The sequence below is a fragment of the Globicephala melas genome, chromosome 1, assembly GCF_963455315.2.
Source record: "Globicephala melas chromosome 1, mGloMel1.2, whole genome shotgun sequence".
NCBI classification, from domain to species: domain Eukaryota; kingdom Metazoa; phylum Chordata; class Mammalia; order Artiodactyla; family Delphinidae; genus Globicephala; species Globicephala melas.
In genome coordinates this window covers 32,727,047-32,743,230 of record NC_083314.1, presented here as the reverse complement: position 1 = coordinate 32,743,230, position 16,184 = coordinate 32,727,047, and the positions used below count along the sequence as shown (strand labels likewise).

The following is a 16,184-nucleotide window of genomic DNA, read 5'->3' as shown; positions in this document are numbered from 1 at the left end:
ACAGGAATAAACACATAGACGTAAAGAATGGACTTGAGGACACGGGGAGAGGGAAGGATAAGCTGGGACGAAGTGAGAGACTAACACTGACATATATACACTACCAAATGGAAAATAAATAGCTAGTGGGAAGCAGCTGCATAGCACAGGGAGATCAGCTTGGTGCTCTGTGACCACCTAGAGGGGTGGGATAGGGAGGGTGGGAGGGAGATGCAAGAGGGAGGAGATATGGGGATATATGTATAGCTGATTCTCTTTGTTATAAAGCAGAAACTAACACACCATCATAAAGCAATTATACTCCAATAAAGATGTTTTTTTTTTTTTTAAAAAATCTCCAACCACCTATCATAAGTTTGGTGATTTTCTTTGAGCATTATGTCCTTTTAATTCATGTCTTTTAATTAAAATTTTAATCTGGGCTTCCCTGGTGGCGCAGTGGTTGAGAGTCCGCCTGCTGATGCAGGGGACACGGGTTCGTGCCCCGGTCTGGGAAGATCCCACATGCCGCGGAGCGGCTGGGTCCGTGAGCCATGGCCGCTGAGCCTGCGTGTCCGGAGCCTGTGCTCCACAACGGGAGAGGCCACAACAGTGAGAGGCCCGCGTACCGCAAAAAAAAAAAAAAAAATTTTAATCTAATTTTTAATTTCCCCATTTTCCCAATTAGGTTTTAAACTCCCAGGGAGGGAAAATGTGGCTTTCAACTAGTAACTATTCACTGCACATAAACACACTCAAAGTGGGTGCTCAAAACAGAGAATAAACAGGAAGCTAGATGCACAGCAACTATTTACAAATTCTAGACATTAAATTTTAATACTAAAATTCTAGGCTCTTTGATCAAGAAGCAGCTTTTTAAAGAGATAGCGGGCAATACTTCTGAATTATACCAGAAAGGGGTGAGCCTTTTTCCCCTTAAATAGAGATAAAAATATATATCCATCAAATTTTAATCACATAGCAGATGTGGCTTTAAATGGCTGATCACTCCACTAGGAAATTACTTTAAAAGGACTTTAAATACTAGCTTTTGGCAGAGTGTAAGTTTCATTTTAGATTACACCCTAGAGCAGGGGCAGTGTTAGCAAATGTTTTTCTGTAAAGAGGTATATAGTAAATATTTTAGGCCTTGTAGATCTTGTCTCAACTACTCAACTCTGAAGCAGTAGCACAAAATCTGGCCACAGGGGCTTCCCTGGTGGCGCAGTGGTTGACAGTCTGCCTGCCGATGCAGGGGACACGGGTTCGTGCCCCGGTCTGGGAAGATCCCACATGCCGCGGAGCGGCTGGGCCCGTGAGCCATGGCCGCCGGGCCTGTGCTCCAAAACGGGAGAGGCCACAACAGTGAGAGGCCCGCATACCGCAAAAAATGAATATAAATAAATAAATAAAGCTTGTGTTTCCTTATTTAAAAAAAAAAAAAAATCTGGCCACAGAAAATATATAAACAAATGGGCAGGGCTTCATTTCAATAAATCTTTATTTTACAAAACAGGTGGAAGACCAGACTTGCCAACACCCCTGGCCTGGAGAATCAAGTTTCTTTTGAAAATCTCTGTAGATATGATAAGAAAATGGGAAATGAGGTAATAAGCTGTAGTAATCTAAACTATCTTGCCAAGAAACATTTGTGAAGCAGCATGGATTTTGGAAACAAAGTTTTAATCGTGACTGCTATTTTATTGGCTTATGACTGTGTACAAGTCATTTAACCTTAATAAAGTTCAATTCCCTCATCTGTGAAGTGAAAATAATACTGCTCTCTCACAAGACTAAAAGAAGGCAATGTTTATAAAGTACTCTGTACATTGTGCATGTAGGTGTTCATTATACAGTAACTATTCTTTCAAAATTGAAACGAATCTCACTTTTGCTTGGAGGTAGGAAAAGGCCATCAACAAAACGTCCTCTGTTGTGATGAAAAGCACAGTTTAGTTTCTGACATCCCACTGGCTGATTTTCCCAATAACAAGGAATCTCACTGCGTTTTTTCTGTAAGAGGAGAAACACATTATTTTCAAATAAAAAATAGTGTGACCTGTATTAATTTGGTCATGTTTTCTGGACAAAGTTCATACAAGGTTAAAAAATCTGAGGCATGTGAAATGATTTTGAGTATGAGGAAGAAGGGCTGCTGAAAGTAACTTATTCTAGCATGACAGAGAGATGAAAGGAACAGGGAAGTAGTCTGCTATTCTTTCCTCCTTGCCCTAATCCTTGAACTCCTAAATGTCTACATTTAATTTAGAAAAGCAGGGTAATGTAGTAGGTAAGACTATGGAATCAAGGATAAGAGTCAAGAATCTCTATTATGTTACTTATTGACCATGTGATGTCAAATAATTTAATACCTCTTAGTCTCACTTTCCTCAGCTATAAAATGGGAGTAACAGTAGCTATTAATTAGTTTCTCATGAGAGTTAAATGAAATAATGTACATGAAGCACTTAGCACACAGAAAAGACGCAATAAACTGCAGTTATTATTTGAAGCTGAGAGTTCAAGACTTGGAAAAATTCTTCCTCTTCCCATTCGTGACTTCTAAAGGTTCATGTAACACACTAGGATGGTTATCTTTCCTTCCCAAGCTACCTCGCTCTTATAAAGGGGAACAAGAAAAACAAGAATACTGGTACATCTAGAATGATTTGCTGGATAACAGGATGTATGTCCAAGAGAAACACATACATAAGTTCTAATATACACATTAGATGTATATAAAGAATATTCAAAGAACACTATTTGTAACAGCTCCAAAATGGAAACAAACCAAATGTACATCAACACTAGAAAGGATAAATACATTGTAGTATATTCATAAAATACAATGCTATCCAGTAATGAGAGGGAATAAACTTAACACCATGGGTGCAGAACGAAAGAAGCCAGACACAAAAGAGCACATCCTGTGTAATTCCATTTATGTAAAGACCAAAACAGTTAAAACTCTTCTATTGCAGAGTAGTCAAGACGGTGATTAGTTTTGGGGGTGTGGTGAGTGACAATGAAGAGATAAAGGGGGAAGACAGAGTGTTGGAAATGTTCTATTTCTTGATCAGGGTGCTGGTCTAGTAAGTATATTCACTTTGTGAAAATTCTTCAACTTGTAAGATTATGATATGTGCACATTTCTATATATACTTTAACAAACAGTTCAATAAAGAAAAAAAAAGACGTGATAAGCACTTCTGAAAAGCAACTAAATTCTGATTAATAACCTGCATTATGTTGGATCTCTCATAATAAGCAGTCTAAGGATTAAATTTCCAGGAAAGAACAGAAGCACTACTTCAGAAATCTTTAAATATGGAGGAAAGAAACAGAGGAACAATGACCATTACAAAAAGATCCTTAAATGTATCAAAAGGGGCAAAGATCCCAATATCTACTATATTGGGAGACTGATAATTTGATAATACACTGTGTTGGTAGGGATGTGGAAGAATCATGGAGTCCCACATACTGATAATGAAAATATAAATTAGCTCAACATCTCTGAAAGTGATTGGGTAAAAACTATGTAAAAAATTTATGTCCTGCATTTACTGCCACATATTTTTAAAAAGTATAGCAAATAGGGCTTCCCTAGTGGCGCAGTGGTTGGGAGTCCGCCTGCCGAGGCGGGGGATGCGGGTTTGTGCCCCGGTCCGGGAGGATCCCGCGTGCCGTGGAGCGGCTGGGCCCGTGGGCCGTGGCCACTGGGCCTGCGCGTCCGGAGCCTGTGCTCCGCGGCGGGAGAGGCCGCAGCAGTGAGAGGCCCGCGTACCGCAAAAAAAAAAAAAGTATAGCAAATAACTTTGCCTCTGAAAAAACTGGATAGAATTTATTAGTCTCCCGTTACACTTAAAAGGTAGGTATAATAGATACCATTGTTTTTTAGAATAACAGCAATTATTCTATTACTCCTTGAGGCAGAATCTAATACCAATCTTCCTTGCTCCTGGATTTGTGTTTGCTTAAGTTTTTACTTCTTTCCTGAAAGCAATCTTCAAATTACTGGATGACTACTGTGATAGCATCCTCTTTATACAGGAGTCACATGACGTTTATTTGATCTGTTTAATACTTTTACTGAATTTTGTTTCAAAATAAAAAGTAATACATAAGCAAAGAAGATGACTTGGAAAATAAAATTAATGCCTGTTAGGCCATTACCCAGTGAGAGTCACTTATTTTGGTATAGAATTCTTTTTCTTAAAAAACAAAAACAAAAACCTGTAGAATGTATTGATTCACACTTAAAAGAAAGTTGTTCCATATAATTCTGTACATTTTCACTTAGCAACGCATCCTCCATAGTAACATTCTCCTGTATGATTACTCCTTTTTTTTTTTTTTTTTGCGGTATGCGGGCTTCTCACTGCTGTGGCCTCTCCCGTCGCGGAGCACAGGCTCCAGACGCGCAGGCTCAGCGGCCATGGCTCACGGGCCCAGCCGCTCCGCGGCATGTGGGATCCTCCCGGACCGGGGCACGTACCCACGTCCCCTGCATCGGCAGGTGGACTCTCAACCACTGCGCCACCAGGGAAGCCCCTCCTTTAACTTTTTAACAGTAACATAGCACATGGTCCAAAGATATATAGTTAATGCTCACATTATTTAATTAGCAAATACTGAACAATTCTGCTCAAGGAAACAGAGTTGGGTTCCTGAAAGCTCTTGGTCACATTTTCATCAAGTAATCAATACATAATCTTGTTTGATGTGTGTCTGTGTTTAAAGACACCTTATTTAATAAATATCACTGGGGACTTCCCTGGTGGCGCATTGGTTAAGAATCCGCCTGCCAATGTAGGGGACACAGGTTCAATCCCTGGTCTGGGAAGATCCCACATGCTGCGAAGCAACTAAGCCCATGTGCCACGACTACTGAAGCCCGCATGCCCTAGAGCCCGCGCACCACAACTACTGAAGCCCGCTCACTCCAGGGCCTGCGTGCCACAACTACTGAGCCCATGTGCTGCAACTACTGAAGCCTGTGTGACTAGAGCCAGTGCTCCACAACGAGAAGCCGCCACAATGAGAAGCCCGCACACCGCAATGAAGAGTAGCCCCCACTCGCTGCAACTAGAGAAAGCCTGTGCACAGCAACAAAGACCCAATGCAGCCAAAAATAAATAAAATTTTAATAAATAAATATCATTGATTCATTAACACTGAACTCAAGGTCAACAGCGCTGTAACTCACACCTGAATGAAGCTTATCGAACACTCGTGTTTTCTACACAAGGCACATAAGAGCTTTCTTGCACTTAGGGACATTACATACAGCACTTCAGCACTACACTTGGGGGCCATTTAAAACAGCAAAATCACAAACAAAAAGCACAAAAATGCAAACAAACATGGCACTAAACAGATCATGAAGAGGACATCTGTACTGATTTGGGGGTTATAAATTTTAGCATATATACAAATTTGCAAATATGGAACCCATGAATAATGAAAGTCGATGCATCTAGAAAGGGGGGTATACAGTAAACCGACTCCTTACCATTCCCATCTCCACTCTCCTATAGCCATTGTTGTTAGGTTTCTCCTTTATACTTCCAGAGATATTTAAAATGCATATACGAGTGAAAAACAAATATAAATTCTTTTCCTTATCTTTTTTTTTAACACAAATGGTAGTATATTACACACTTTATTCTGTCTTTTGCTTTTTCAGTGACACTATATCCTGATCTTTTCATATAAATAAATAAGTAGTATCCCTTTAAAATTTTTTGGTAACAGCTGCCCAGCACTCCACTGTATGAATGTAATAAAATTTATTTTAAATGAAGGTTCGGTTGCTTCATACACTTTACATATTACAAATTATGTTACAATGAGTAATTCTGCATAGATCTCATTTTGCACATGAGTACAGATGAGACAAAGGCACAAGTAGTTAGTAGTTTTGAAAGATGCAGCCAAACAAGCCTCTGTGCAAAAAAGAGTTAACAGAGTAGCCTAGCCCTAAGCCTGCAGTCCTCAGATAGCCTGCTTGTAAGGCTGGTCCTTTCCCGGCATGTGGGAAATTGGCTCTTATAATGCTCCTGGTCAGTTAACTGATCACTGTGCCTGGACTGTTCATGCAAACAATATGGCTTATGCTGAACACCTGACATCCTTCTAGGAGACTAGAGTTTTGGTATGTGTTAGGTAGAGGGTGCCTATGTGACCAGCCCCAATAAAAAAATTTGGATGCTGATCTAATGGGCTTCCTTGGGCAAAAACACCCCACACATGTTGCTGCATTTTCACCACTGGGGGAAATGTATGTTCTTTGTGACCCCTTATGGGAGGGAAAGATAATAAAAGAAACCCACACATGGATTCCTCCAGTCTCTGTGTTTTTTTCTTTTATGATCAGTGTAACCTTACTATATCACTGTAATAAATCTTAGCCATGAATAAACCATATGCCAAGTCCCACGAGTTTTTTAGAAAATCTCCAAACGCAGATGTTCTTAGAGACTGATACACCTTTCCTAGGAGTTGTGCCAGTTTACACTCTGCTCGCAATGTTACAACATGATCTTTTGAAAGTTCCAGAGTATTTCTTTTTCTGAATGTATTTAGTGAATTCCCTATTTGGAAGACAGCATAGAATGTAGCTGAGAGACCATAAATCTGAAACCAGAATGGAGTAGTTATATAACCACAGGCATACAAATTGCATATTTAGTCTCTTTCTTCTTTCCCCACCCCCTCTCAAACAATTCAGTCCAAAGTCATTAGGTGAAGCTGAGAGAGGTAGGCATTCATGTTGGGGAGAGGGAAGGGCAAGTGCCCCAGAGCAAGGTGTTGGAGGTTGACTGAGATGAGGAAGGTATCCATGTGACAAGGTGGAACCAGCTCATAGGGTGTCAGGGTTAGTAAGGCATTTGTGTAGGAGGATGGCCTGGCACAAGGTTGGCGCCTGAGAAGGGTGAGCAAGGCTTTTATGCAGAAGGGATCCTAATGTAGGGTGAGGAGGGTATACTCATGGAGTGTCAGCCTAGAATGGGCATCAAAGATCAAGTGAGGTGAGGAAGGCAGGCTATTCTGAGTGGGTCCTGGTACAGTCAGAGAATGAGCAGGGTGAGGAAAGCAAGCATCTCACATGGGAGGGCTGCCCAACACAGAGTATCAAAGCCCAAGGATGTGAAAAAGGCATCCATGAGGTCCGGAGCAGGGTGAGGAAGGAGTCCTCACAGTGGAGCAAGGTGGGAGGCCTGCCCTGGTACAGGATGTCAGAATAGAAACAAGGTGAGAAAGATGTCCTGTGCAGGAGCAGCCTCATGTGACATCAGAGCCTGAGAGGAAGAAACAGGCTGTAATACACTGTCTAGTTTACGTAACTAGGGGACTGATCAAGTAAGATTAAGAACAATGGAAATCAAGTTTTGGAGAAAAGAGTTACAAGTATGAATAAGGAGAAGCCTACACAAAACACTGTAGTGTTGGTAAATTGGAAGCATCTATGTGAACTCATGATTTTCAATACATAAAATAATAAACAATGATATAAATGTATGTATACACATTTATACATTCCTCTGTTCTGTCCACTGCATGCCTGGAAGCAGTGACACTCCAGAAGCAGTTACACTAGAAGGAACCAAGGCTCCTTGCAGAAATGGCTGATTCCACAACTGGAGGAGGAAAAGTACCAGATGAACCTGGATAATCTTGTTAGGCCACAAAGTGAAGACGTGTTCAAAGAATGATGGAAACATCAAAAAGACACAAAAACCAGCTTTAAGGTCTCTTACTGGCCCAAACTGAGTCAACCTGAGGATAACAAATGATAGTAGTGACATAAAACACATTGAATAAAATAGGAAACCATGAGTTCACACATAAAAAGCTAGAAAAAAAACCTTGAGAACTTGATGAGGAACGGGATAATTACAAGGTCTCCAAGTTTCTCTCCAAAAAATACTTACTAAATACAAAAAGGAAAACTTTATAGTGAAGCAATCTGGTGGATACCACCTTAATGAAGTGATCAAAGTTAACAACACCAGTAATGGGATAATTAATATTGTATGCCACCCAATGATAAGCAATGAGAAGAATAATAAGAGGTGACTCTGTGATATTCCTGCCAAATATACATGACCTGAATTTAGTAATGAGAAAATATCAGATAAACCCAAATTGAGGAACACTCTACAGAATAACTGTCCTCAAACTACCAAAAATGTCAGGGCCAATGAAAGGCAAGAAAAAACTAACTGTTCTAGACAGAAGGAGACTGAAGAGTTATGGCAACTATATGCAACACTTGATTCTGGACTCACTCCTACTGCAATAAAGGACATCACTAGTACAATGGCAAAACTTGAATGGGATCTGAGGATTCAATGAAAATAATACATATATGTTAATTTTCTAATTTTGATGGTTGTATCACAGTTATGGAAGACAGTATCTTTCTTGTTTGTAGGAAACAGTCATGAAAGTATTTGGAAGTGATAGGAAATGTCAGTAATTTACCCCTAAATGGCTTAGAAGAAAGTTTTATAATACTGTACTTGCAAGTTTTCTCTAAGTTCAGATTGCTTTAAAATAAACATAGAAATATAAATACCCCCCAAATATACATATATAATTTTTACACTTTGGACAGATTACCAAACTACCTTTAAGAAATATGATACCAATTCATACCATATAACATCTAGATATTAAGTGAACATTTTAATGAGAGAAATTTCAGTAGGTCATTAAAAAAATTTAACTCACATGTTATATGAAATGTTGTTTTTTACCCCCATATTTTTTATTGGCCCATTAGGACACAAGACTACTTACTATAATACAAACTGAAAACTTACATCAATCTCCATGTGCCGAAACCTGCACACCTGTCGAAAACAGCGCCCTTCCTGCCATAATGTGCAAACAGTTTCATTCCCTAATGCAGCTTCACAGTGACGGAATGGACAGCTGTCACCCTGTAAACAAGAGAATAATACAGAAAAGAACTGTGGTACCAAACTAGATCCCAGGCAAAATGTTCACTGTACATTTCTTGGTATCTAGACAAACACAAAGCAGTAAGGAGAGACAGGTAAAGTAGAAAACAACTGGGAAGAGATGACACGAACAATGTGAGGTCAACAAATTTTTAATTTCCTAAAACCTATTTCTTGACAGCATCCTACATCTGATCTGACAACATGAATGACACAAGCTGAGAGACGGGCCTGAAAAAGACAAATGGGAGTATTAGGTACTGTTTAAAAATATATTTTACTGTTAATCTTCAAAACCATTTCATACATCCTGACTTGTGTAACTAGTTTTTAATGGAAAATCAGAAAGTTAATAGATTAGAATTTAAGTATAATTCCATACTTCACTATGTATTTCATACAACGTTAATATCTGAAACAAAATGCTACTGTTGTGCAACTTGCTATATAAAATCAAAGCTTTGCTCAAAACTGACAATTTTAAACATAGCACCAATATGATTTAAGAAAAATTTTTGAAAAAAAATACACATGCATAGTATTAGTCATAAAAGAACAACAGAAAACAGCAGACAGATCTAAATGGAGCTATAGAAGAATCAAGCTGAAAAACAGGAAGCTCTGACAAAGAAAAAGCAATAAAGCTGCAAAAGCTTATTTAGAAAATGGCTTTAGTATTCAGCAGGAAATCTTAAGCAAGAAGTCAAATTCAACCCACCCATTCATTTAACACAAAGTAAATAAAAGCAAAGTTGGCCAGCCACAGTTAAAGTGTTCCTAATTCCGAAAGCACCCTGAACAGATTAATTACAGCTAGAAGAACACTGAATGATGATTAAATGCTATGAACCTTTTTATTTTTGGAGAATATGGAGAACATAAAATGAAGAGAAAAAAATGATGAAGAATGAATTCCCTTAGGAATGCTACCCTTTACTAAAAACTGACAGCAGATAATAAATAGCTGAGCAAAACACAGAGACGACTTGGTATATTGGGAAAATCTTATCCAATTTTATTAGGGAAATCATAGAAAGAAATGATTTAGAGATGCCAATTCTTACTTTAGTACATGTAGAATAGAAAAAAAAATAGCAGTCTTCTCCTTGATTAGGCATGCTGAGTAGATCCTCAGATGAGAAGTGGCTTCTTGAAAACAAGCCACTGCTTCCTCAAGGCGAGGACCAGCTCCAAGTCCTCTTGATATGGGTTTAATCTTCCAAAAGACAACTCAATCACAGAAATTGTCTTTTAAACGTAATCCTAAAATGAGAAGTCAATGAACGAAAGTATTTCAGGTAAATTCTTCCAACTTCCTCCTCCAAATCACCTTGACCAATGAGATCACATTGTTAAAACCAAATTTTAATTGTATTAGTATGTCTATATTGCCTATAACAGAGCCTTATGAAAACTGATTCACATTTTATTCTGATGTGAAAGTTGTACATTCTCATCTACAATGTAAAAGTTTTGTTAAGAATAGTCATGCTTCTTTCTTTTGCACTCTCTATGGTGCTTCAGCATAACCTAGGTAAGCACTGCACGCTCAATAAATGATCTGCAGTTTAGATTATTAATGGGACTTGGATTATTTTACACAAGATAATTTGCTAAATCTACATTTCTGACAAACCAGATTTTTTTTCATCTAACAGAAGTTCCAATATTTTCACAAGCATTTTTGTTATTTCAAAAGTATATAATTATAAGTATGTGGGAAAAACTGTCTCACTAGAAAAATTGGTGAAACAATTACTCCTGAAAAATCTGTAGAGCTAATAGCTAATATAATTAAGATGGACAAAGAGCTGCACACCAATTGCAAACAAGGAGCAAAAGAAGTTCTCAGGGCTTGACCCATAAAATAGTGCTTATGCAAAATGACCAATATTCCCTCCCGCCTCAGTCCTTGCCATACCCTGGCCCCCTGCACTAAAGGGTTCAAGAAAGAAAGCTTCTAGAGAAGTAAAAATACATGACAAGAGCACAAGCCAGAATTTGGAAGGGGTTTCTACAAACTCCTACATCAGAAGATCAGGTTTCAGAAACACTGATCTAGGGACTTCCCTGGTGGTCCAGCGGTTAAGACTCTGTGCTTCCCCTGCACAGGGCGTGCAGTCGATAGGGGAAGTTCTGCATGCTGAGAGGTGCGGCCAGAAACAACAACAACAACAGAAACACTGAGCTACAATTTGAAATCAGCTGAATCAAATTCCTTCATATTTCCTACTAACAATTCCTAATCCAAGAACAGCAGGCCATGACAAAAACCAGCCTTTAAGTCAGCAACCAAGGTTAGAAGAGTTATGTTACTAAACATACCTTCAAAATGTACATACCCTATGACTTCCAATTCCATTTCTAGAATTTATCCTGAGATTAAAATATAACAAATTCAACAAATATGCAAAATAATAGTTCATCACCATCTTCTTCTAACAATGGAAAACCACTGAGAAACCTAAATGTTCAAAAACCGATGCATCTATAAGCCAAGGAATGACACGGATTGCCAGCAAACACCAGAAGCTAGAAGAAGCAAGGAAGGATCATTTCCCTACAGGTTTCAGAGAGAGCATGACCCTGCCAACACCTTTTCAGACTTCTGGACTCCATAACTGTGAGATAATAAATTCCTGTTGCTTTAAGACACCCAGTTTGTGGTACTTTGTAATGGAAGTCCTAGGAAACTAACACAGATTACAAATACAGTCAACTAAACTTTGACAAAGGAGCAAGGCAATGTCAATGGAGAAAGGATAGTCTTTTCAATAAACACTCCTGGAAGAAGTGGACAAAAGATTGAAACAGACACCTCACCAAAGAAAACATACAGATGACAAACAAGCATATGAAAAGATACTCAACATCACAGGGAATTGCAAATTCCTTTTAGAAGAGCTAAAATCCAAAAACATACCACCAAATGCTGGTGAAGATGAGTAGCAGGAAGAAGTCTAGAAGAACACGGACCAAAATGTTAGCAGTAGTTACGGCTATGGTAGTAGAATTACAGGTGGCTACTGATTATTTTGTTTTATGCTGAGAATAACATTAAGTTTTCTAATATAATGCAACACAGACATAAAAAATTTAAGTTTGCCCTAACTGACCTGACCATCACTGATCCACGAAGGACTGGACCTTTAATAGCACCTCACCAATCCACTACCAGGATTCCTCTGACCGCAAACACAGGGAATGCATTCCACCTTGTAGGGTACACCAAAAGGTAACTTTAAAAATTGGGGGGGAGGGGGACGTCCCTGGTGGTCCAGTGGTTAAGACTCCACGCTCCCAATGCAGGGGGCCCAAGTCCGATCCCTGGTCAGGGAACTAGATCCCACATGCTGCAACTAAGACCCAGTGTGGCCAAATAAATAAATAAATATTTAAAAACTGGCAGGAGAGGGGCTTCCCTGGTGGCGCAGTGGTTGAGAATCTGCCTGCCGATGCAGGGGACATGGGTTCGTGCCCTGGTCCGGGAAGATCCCACATGCTGCAGAGCAACTAAGCCCGTGAGCTACAACTACTGAGCCTGCACTCTAAAGCCCGTGAGTCACAACTACTGAAGCCTGCTCACCTAGAGCCTATGCTCCGCAGCAAGAGAAGCCACCGCAATGAGAAGCCCGCACACAGCAACAAAGACCCAATGTAGCCAGAAATAAATAAAATAAATTTTTTAAAGAAAATAACATGATCAAAGAGGGTTTATTCCAGGACAAAAAATGGTTTAATACTGAGAAATTCATTACATTAATAGAATAAAGGGGGGCTAAAAACAGAAACTCTATGGTATCTTAAGATTTCAAAAACAGAACAACGGTGGAAAATAAAGATTGAAAATTATAATTTTTTAAAGTTAAAATGGCTTAACAAAAAAGAAAGCTACAACACAACATCTACTCCCAGTAAAAACTCTTTGTAAATTACAAGGAACCTCCTTAGCATGAATGTACTAATTCATCAGAAACTATCAACACATGAGACATGGTAAAACACTAGAGGTAAAGCACTCAAGGCAAAAAAAAAAAAAAAAAAAAAAAAGGCAAAAAAAAAGTCTCGCCGTCTGCACCATCATTCAACACTGTTCCAGTGTCCAGTATATGCAATAAGGAAAAAAAAGTATAAAGATTAGAAAGGATGAGGCAAAAAATTTAGTATCTGCACATTATATGCTTGCAAACTATAAAATCTAACCATCAACTAAAGAAATTTAAAATAAGATATTTAAAAGATCAATAAATTTCCTGTGCCAGCAACAATCATTCAGATAATAACATTGAATGCAATTCAATTCAAAATCTCAGTGATACTTTATTTTTACTGGAACTTGACAGACTGCAAAACAACCTAGAGTAACTGAGAAAAATAAAGAAAATCTTAAAAAGAATGAGAGGCCTTGCGCTTCCTGATATTATCATAGATGTGAAAGATAACATTTAAATGTAATATTGGCAAATAAATGAGTACAAGATTAACAGAATCCAAGCAATTTCTGGAAAAGGTGGCATTTGAAATTAACCAAAAAAATTAGCTACCCATTTGAAAAAAACAATTACTACTTCATACAAAAAGGTTCCAAGGGAATAAAAGCAAGCATGGCAAAGAGGCTTTAGCTCACTAAAAGCACTATATAAGATTCTAAATTTGTAACTATGCTGAACAAAAAAACAAGCAATATTTGACAATGCTTAATGGGAGGAAGAGAGGCAATGTCATATAATTACAATCCTTAGACTACTTTTTTTTGGGGGGGGTTCGCGGGCCCCTCACTGTTGTGCCCTCTCCCGTCGCGGAGCACAGGCTCTGGACGCGCAGGCTCAGCGGCCATGGCTCATGGGCGTAGCCGCTCCGCGGCATGTGGGATCTTCGAGGACCGGGGCACGAACCCGTGTCCCCTGCATCGGCAGGTGGACTCTCAAACACTGCGCCACCAGGGAAGCCCAGATTACATTTTTAATATAAAATATATAACCACCCAAGTACTGGAAAAAAAAATGCATGCTATTTTTTTTATAAGCTCAGGATGAAAAACACCTGTCCTTAACATGACACCAAAATTACAAACCTTAATAAAACTGATGGATTTCACTACATAAAATGAAAAACATTCATATAGCAAAAGGTTTACCAGCAACATGGCCAAAGATTAATATCTTCACTAAAAGGGATGTGTTAAGAACTTTTAAAAATCAAAAAGACTTCATTAATTCAGTAGATTGGTATAATCTCTTTAGGAATTTTAACAATTCTACAAATTCGCATCTAAGAAGTGGTTCAAAGAAATAGTTCACACATATGTGTGTACAGAGCTGTTTTTGGATGCAGGGCTTTTTTGTTTTTAATGGCAAAAACCCAAATGTCTACCAATCAGGGATACATATATTATGGCACATCCATCCATACAAAGGAACACTATGTAGTCATTAGAAAAAGGTGAGGCAGAGCTATGTGTATGGACACTGAACTATGCCACGATAAACTATTAACAGTGCTTTTCTCTGAGGAGGTGGAATTACAGGAAGAGTCCACCTTGTTTATATTGTTTTTACCTTTTTTATAATGTGCATATATTATCAAAAAAAGAGGGGGTAGGGATATTTCCCTCAAAAAAACTAAAAACTCATGAACAATTACAAGAAAAAAATGTGTTGACAATATTTCTTTGATTTTCTTACTGATTCAGGAAAATTATGCCTTAAATTACAAAAATGTTCACTCCTTTAATCAGGGAAAAAAAGAACACATTTCCACACTTACATTATTAGCTGGTTGCTCTCAGCAGCAATGTCTGTGTCTTCACTGAGTTCCAATCTATTACGCCTGTAGGTCGAACCAACACTCAATCCATGAATTAATAATAATGAGGCAGAAAGAATTTTCCTCCTCACATTGCCAAGGAAACCTCTCAGCCACAATTCAAACACAGGGCGTGTTTTTAAAACATCTCCCAACTACTGAGAGATTTAAGTCCATTCAAACAACCTTTGTCAAACTGGAGACAGCTAGGGTTAGTTATCTCCTCAACAAAAAAACAACAAAAAAGAGTTCATATAAAGATGAACTTGAGATTCAAAGAATTATTAAAAAAAAAAAAAAAGATCCATCTTCCATAGCCGAACAATTAATTTAAAAAGAAAAAAGAAAAAGAAAAAGAACACCAAAATTCAATAAGATCCAATTTCTGGTCTTCAAGATTTCTTCACCTATTAAGAAAAAAACAGAAACCTTCCCCCATCTTTATTATCTGTATAATAAAAACATACTTGTATGTAAAAATATAAAGTGTTTTATGTATAATATACATATACATATATACTAACTGGCTTATACACACACACACACACACACATACACAAATGTGTAGAAATAAAACATTTGGGTAAGTTTTCCCTTTTAAAATACACTACAAAAGCTTTTAAATTTGGGTTCATTATAAAAATAGTGAACTTCCTCTTCTACCAAAGTATCATGAAGTATATTAATATGTTACACTAAATTTTGCCCAGCCCCCAAAATAAAGATGAAGGGAAATCCTTACACATATATCGATGTGTACAATGTGGATGTATATATATCATCACATCATCTTTTATCACCTTCAGGGAGTGTTTAACCAAAAAAGATAGAAATGTATAGTTATAGAGTAACTACAGAGCGGTGCAGCAAGCTGTAGAAGGCAGAGCAGCATTATAGTCATCCTGAACTGGCACTGTCAAAATTACAGAAAGCTTCTATCTAATAAGGGAAGATGTTTTCCTTCTGTTATAGCAACACCAGTGTCACCGGCATGACATTCAATGGTGGCCCTGCAAAGGCTTGCTTATGCAGCCTAGTTCCAAATTCTTTACTAGTGATGGCTTCAACTAAAGACTTTATAATTATCCATTTACTCCAGTTAGTAAAAGGGTAAACTTTTGGAGTTGAAATTTCATTTCACAATGGTACATTTACCATTTAAGAATTTCAAAAAAACGAAAAACAAAAACAAAAAACAATTTTGATACATAGAAATGAGTTCTAAATTTTGAACCAGCCCAGTAACAAAGCAATTTTGATTCTCACGTAATAAATACTACATAATTTCTAGGCTAAATCTTGCCAAATACTACCCAAGACAAAACTAAAATCAAAACTTAAAAAAAAGTGGACACCTTTTACTCACACTTAATACTAGTCAATTTTCCAGGAAATTTTTGGGCAGGGAATATCCCCAAATCTAAAATG

At 38.0% G+C, this 16,184-nt stretch overlaps 2 protein-coding genes across 10 annotated transcripts in view; both read right to left on the bottom strand.

Annotated features, from left to right (window-relative positions):
- The window catches only part of ZC3H11A (zinc finger CCCH-type containing 11A), a 38,972-nt gene that overhangs the window by 16,849 nt on the left and 5,939 nt on the right, over positions 1 to 16,184 (bottom strand). For 4 of the 9 annotated variants that reach the window (XM_070043532.1, XM_030872716.2, XM_030872718.2 and 1 more), the window contains exons 1-4: positions 14,718 to 15,112; positions 10,016 to 10,214; positions 8,811 to 8,930; positions 1,869 to 1,992 (exon numbers count right to left, since the gene is read on the bottom strand). In XM_070043532.1, the coding sequence (XP_069899633.1) occupies positions 1,869 to 1,992; positions 8,811 to 8,930; positions 10,016 to 10,069 (298 nt within the window). In that variant the 5' untranslated portion in view covers positions 10,070 to 10,214; positions 14,718 to 15,112. Of the gene's footprint in view, positions 1 to 1,868; positions 1,993 to 8,810; positions 8,931 to 10,015; positions 10,215 to 14,717; positions 15,164 to 16,122; positions 16,177 to 16,184 lie in introns of those variants that run through there. The other 5 variants (XM_070043526.1, XM_070043528.1, XM_070043527.1 and 2 more) reach the window with 3 other exon arrangements.
- Positions 15,255 to 15,657, bottom strand: LOC132593933 (uncharacterized). The gene has a single exon (XM_060288969.1). The coding sequence runs from the start codon at positions 15,655 to 15,657 to the stop codon at positions 15,559 to 15,561; it is 99 nt and encodes a 32-aa protein (XP_060144952.1). The 3' UTR covers positions 15,255 to 15,558.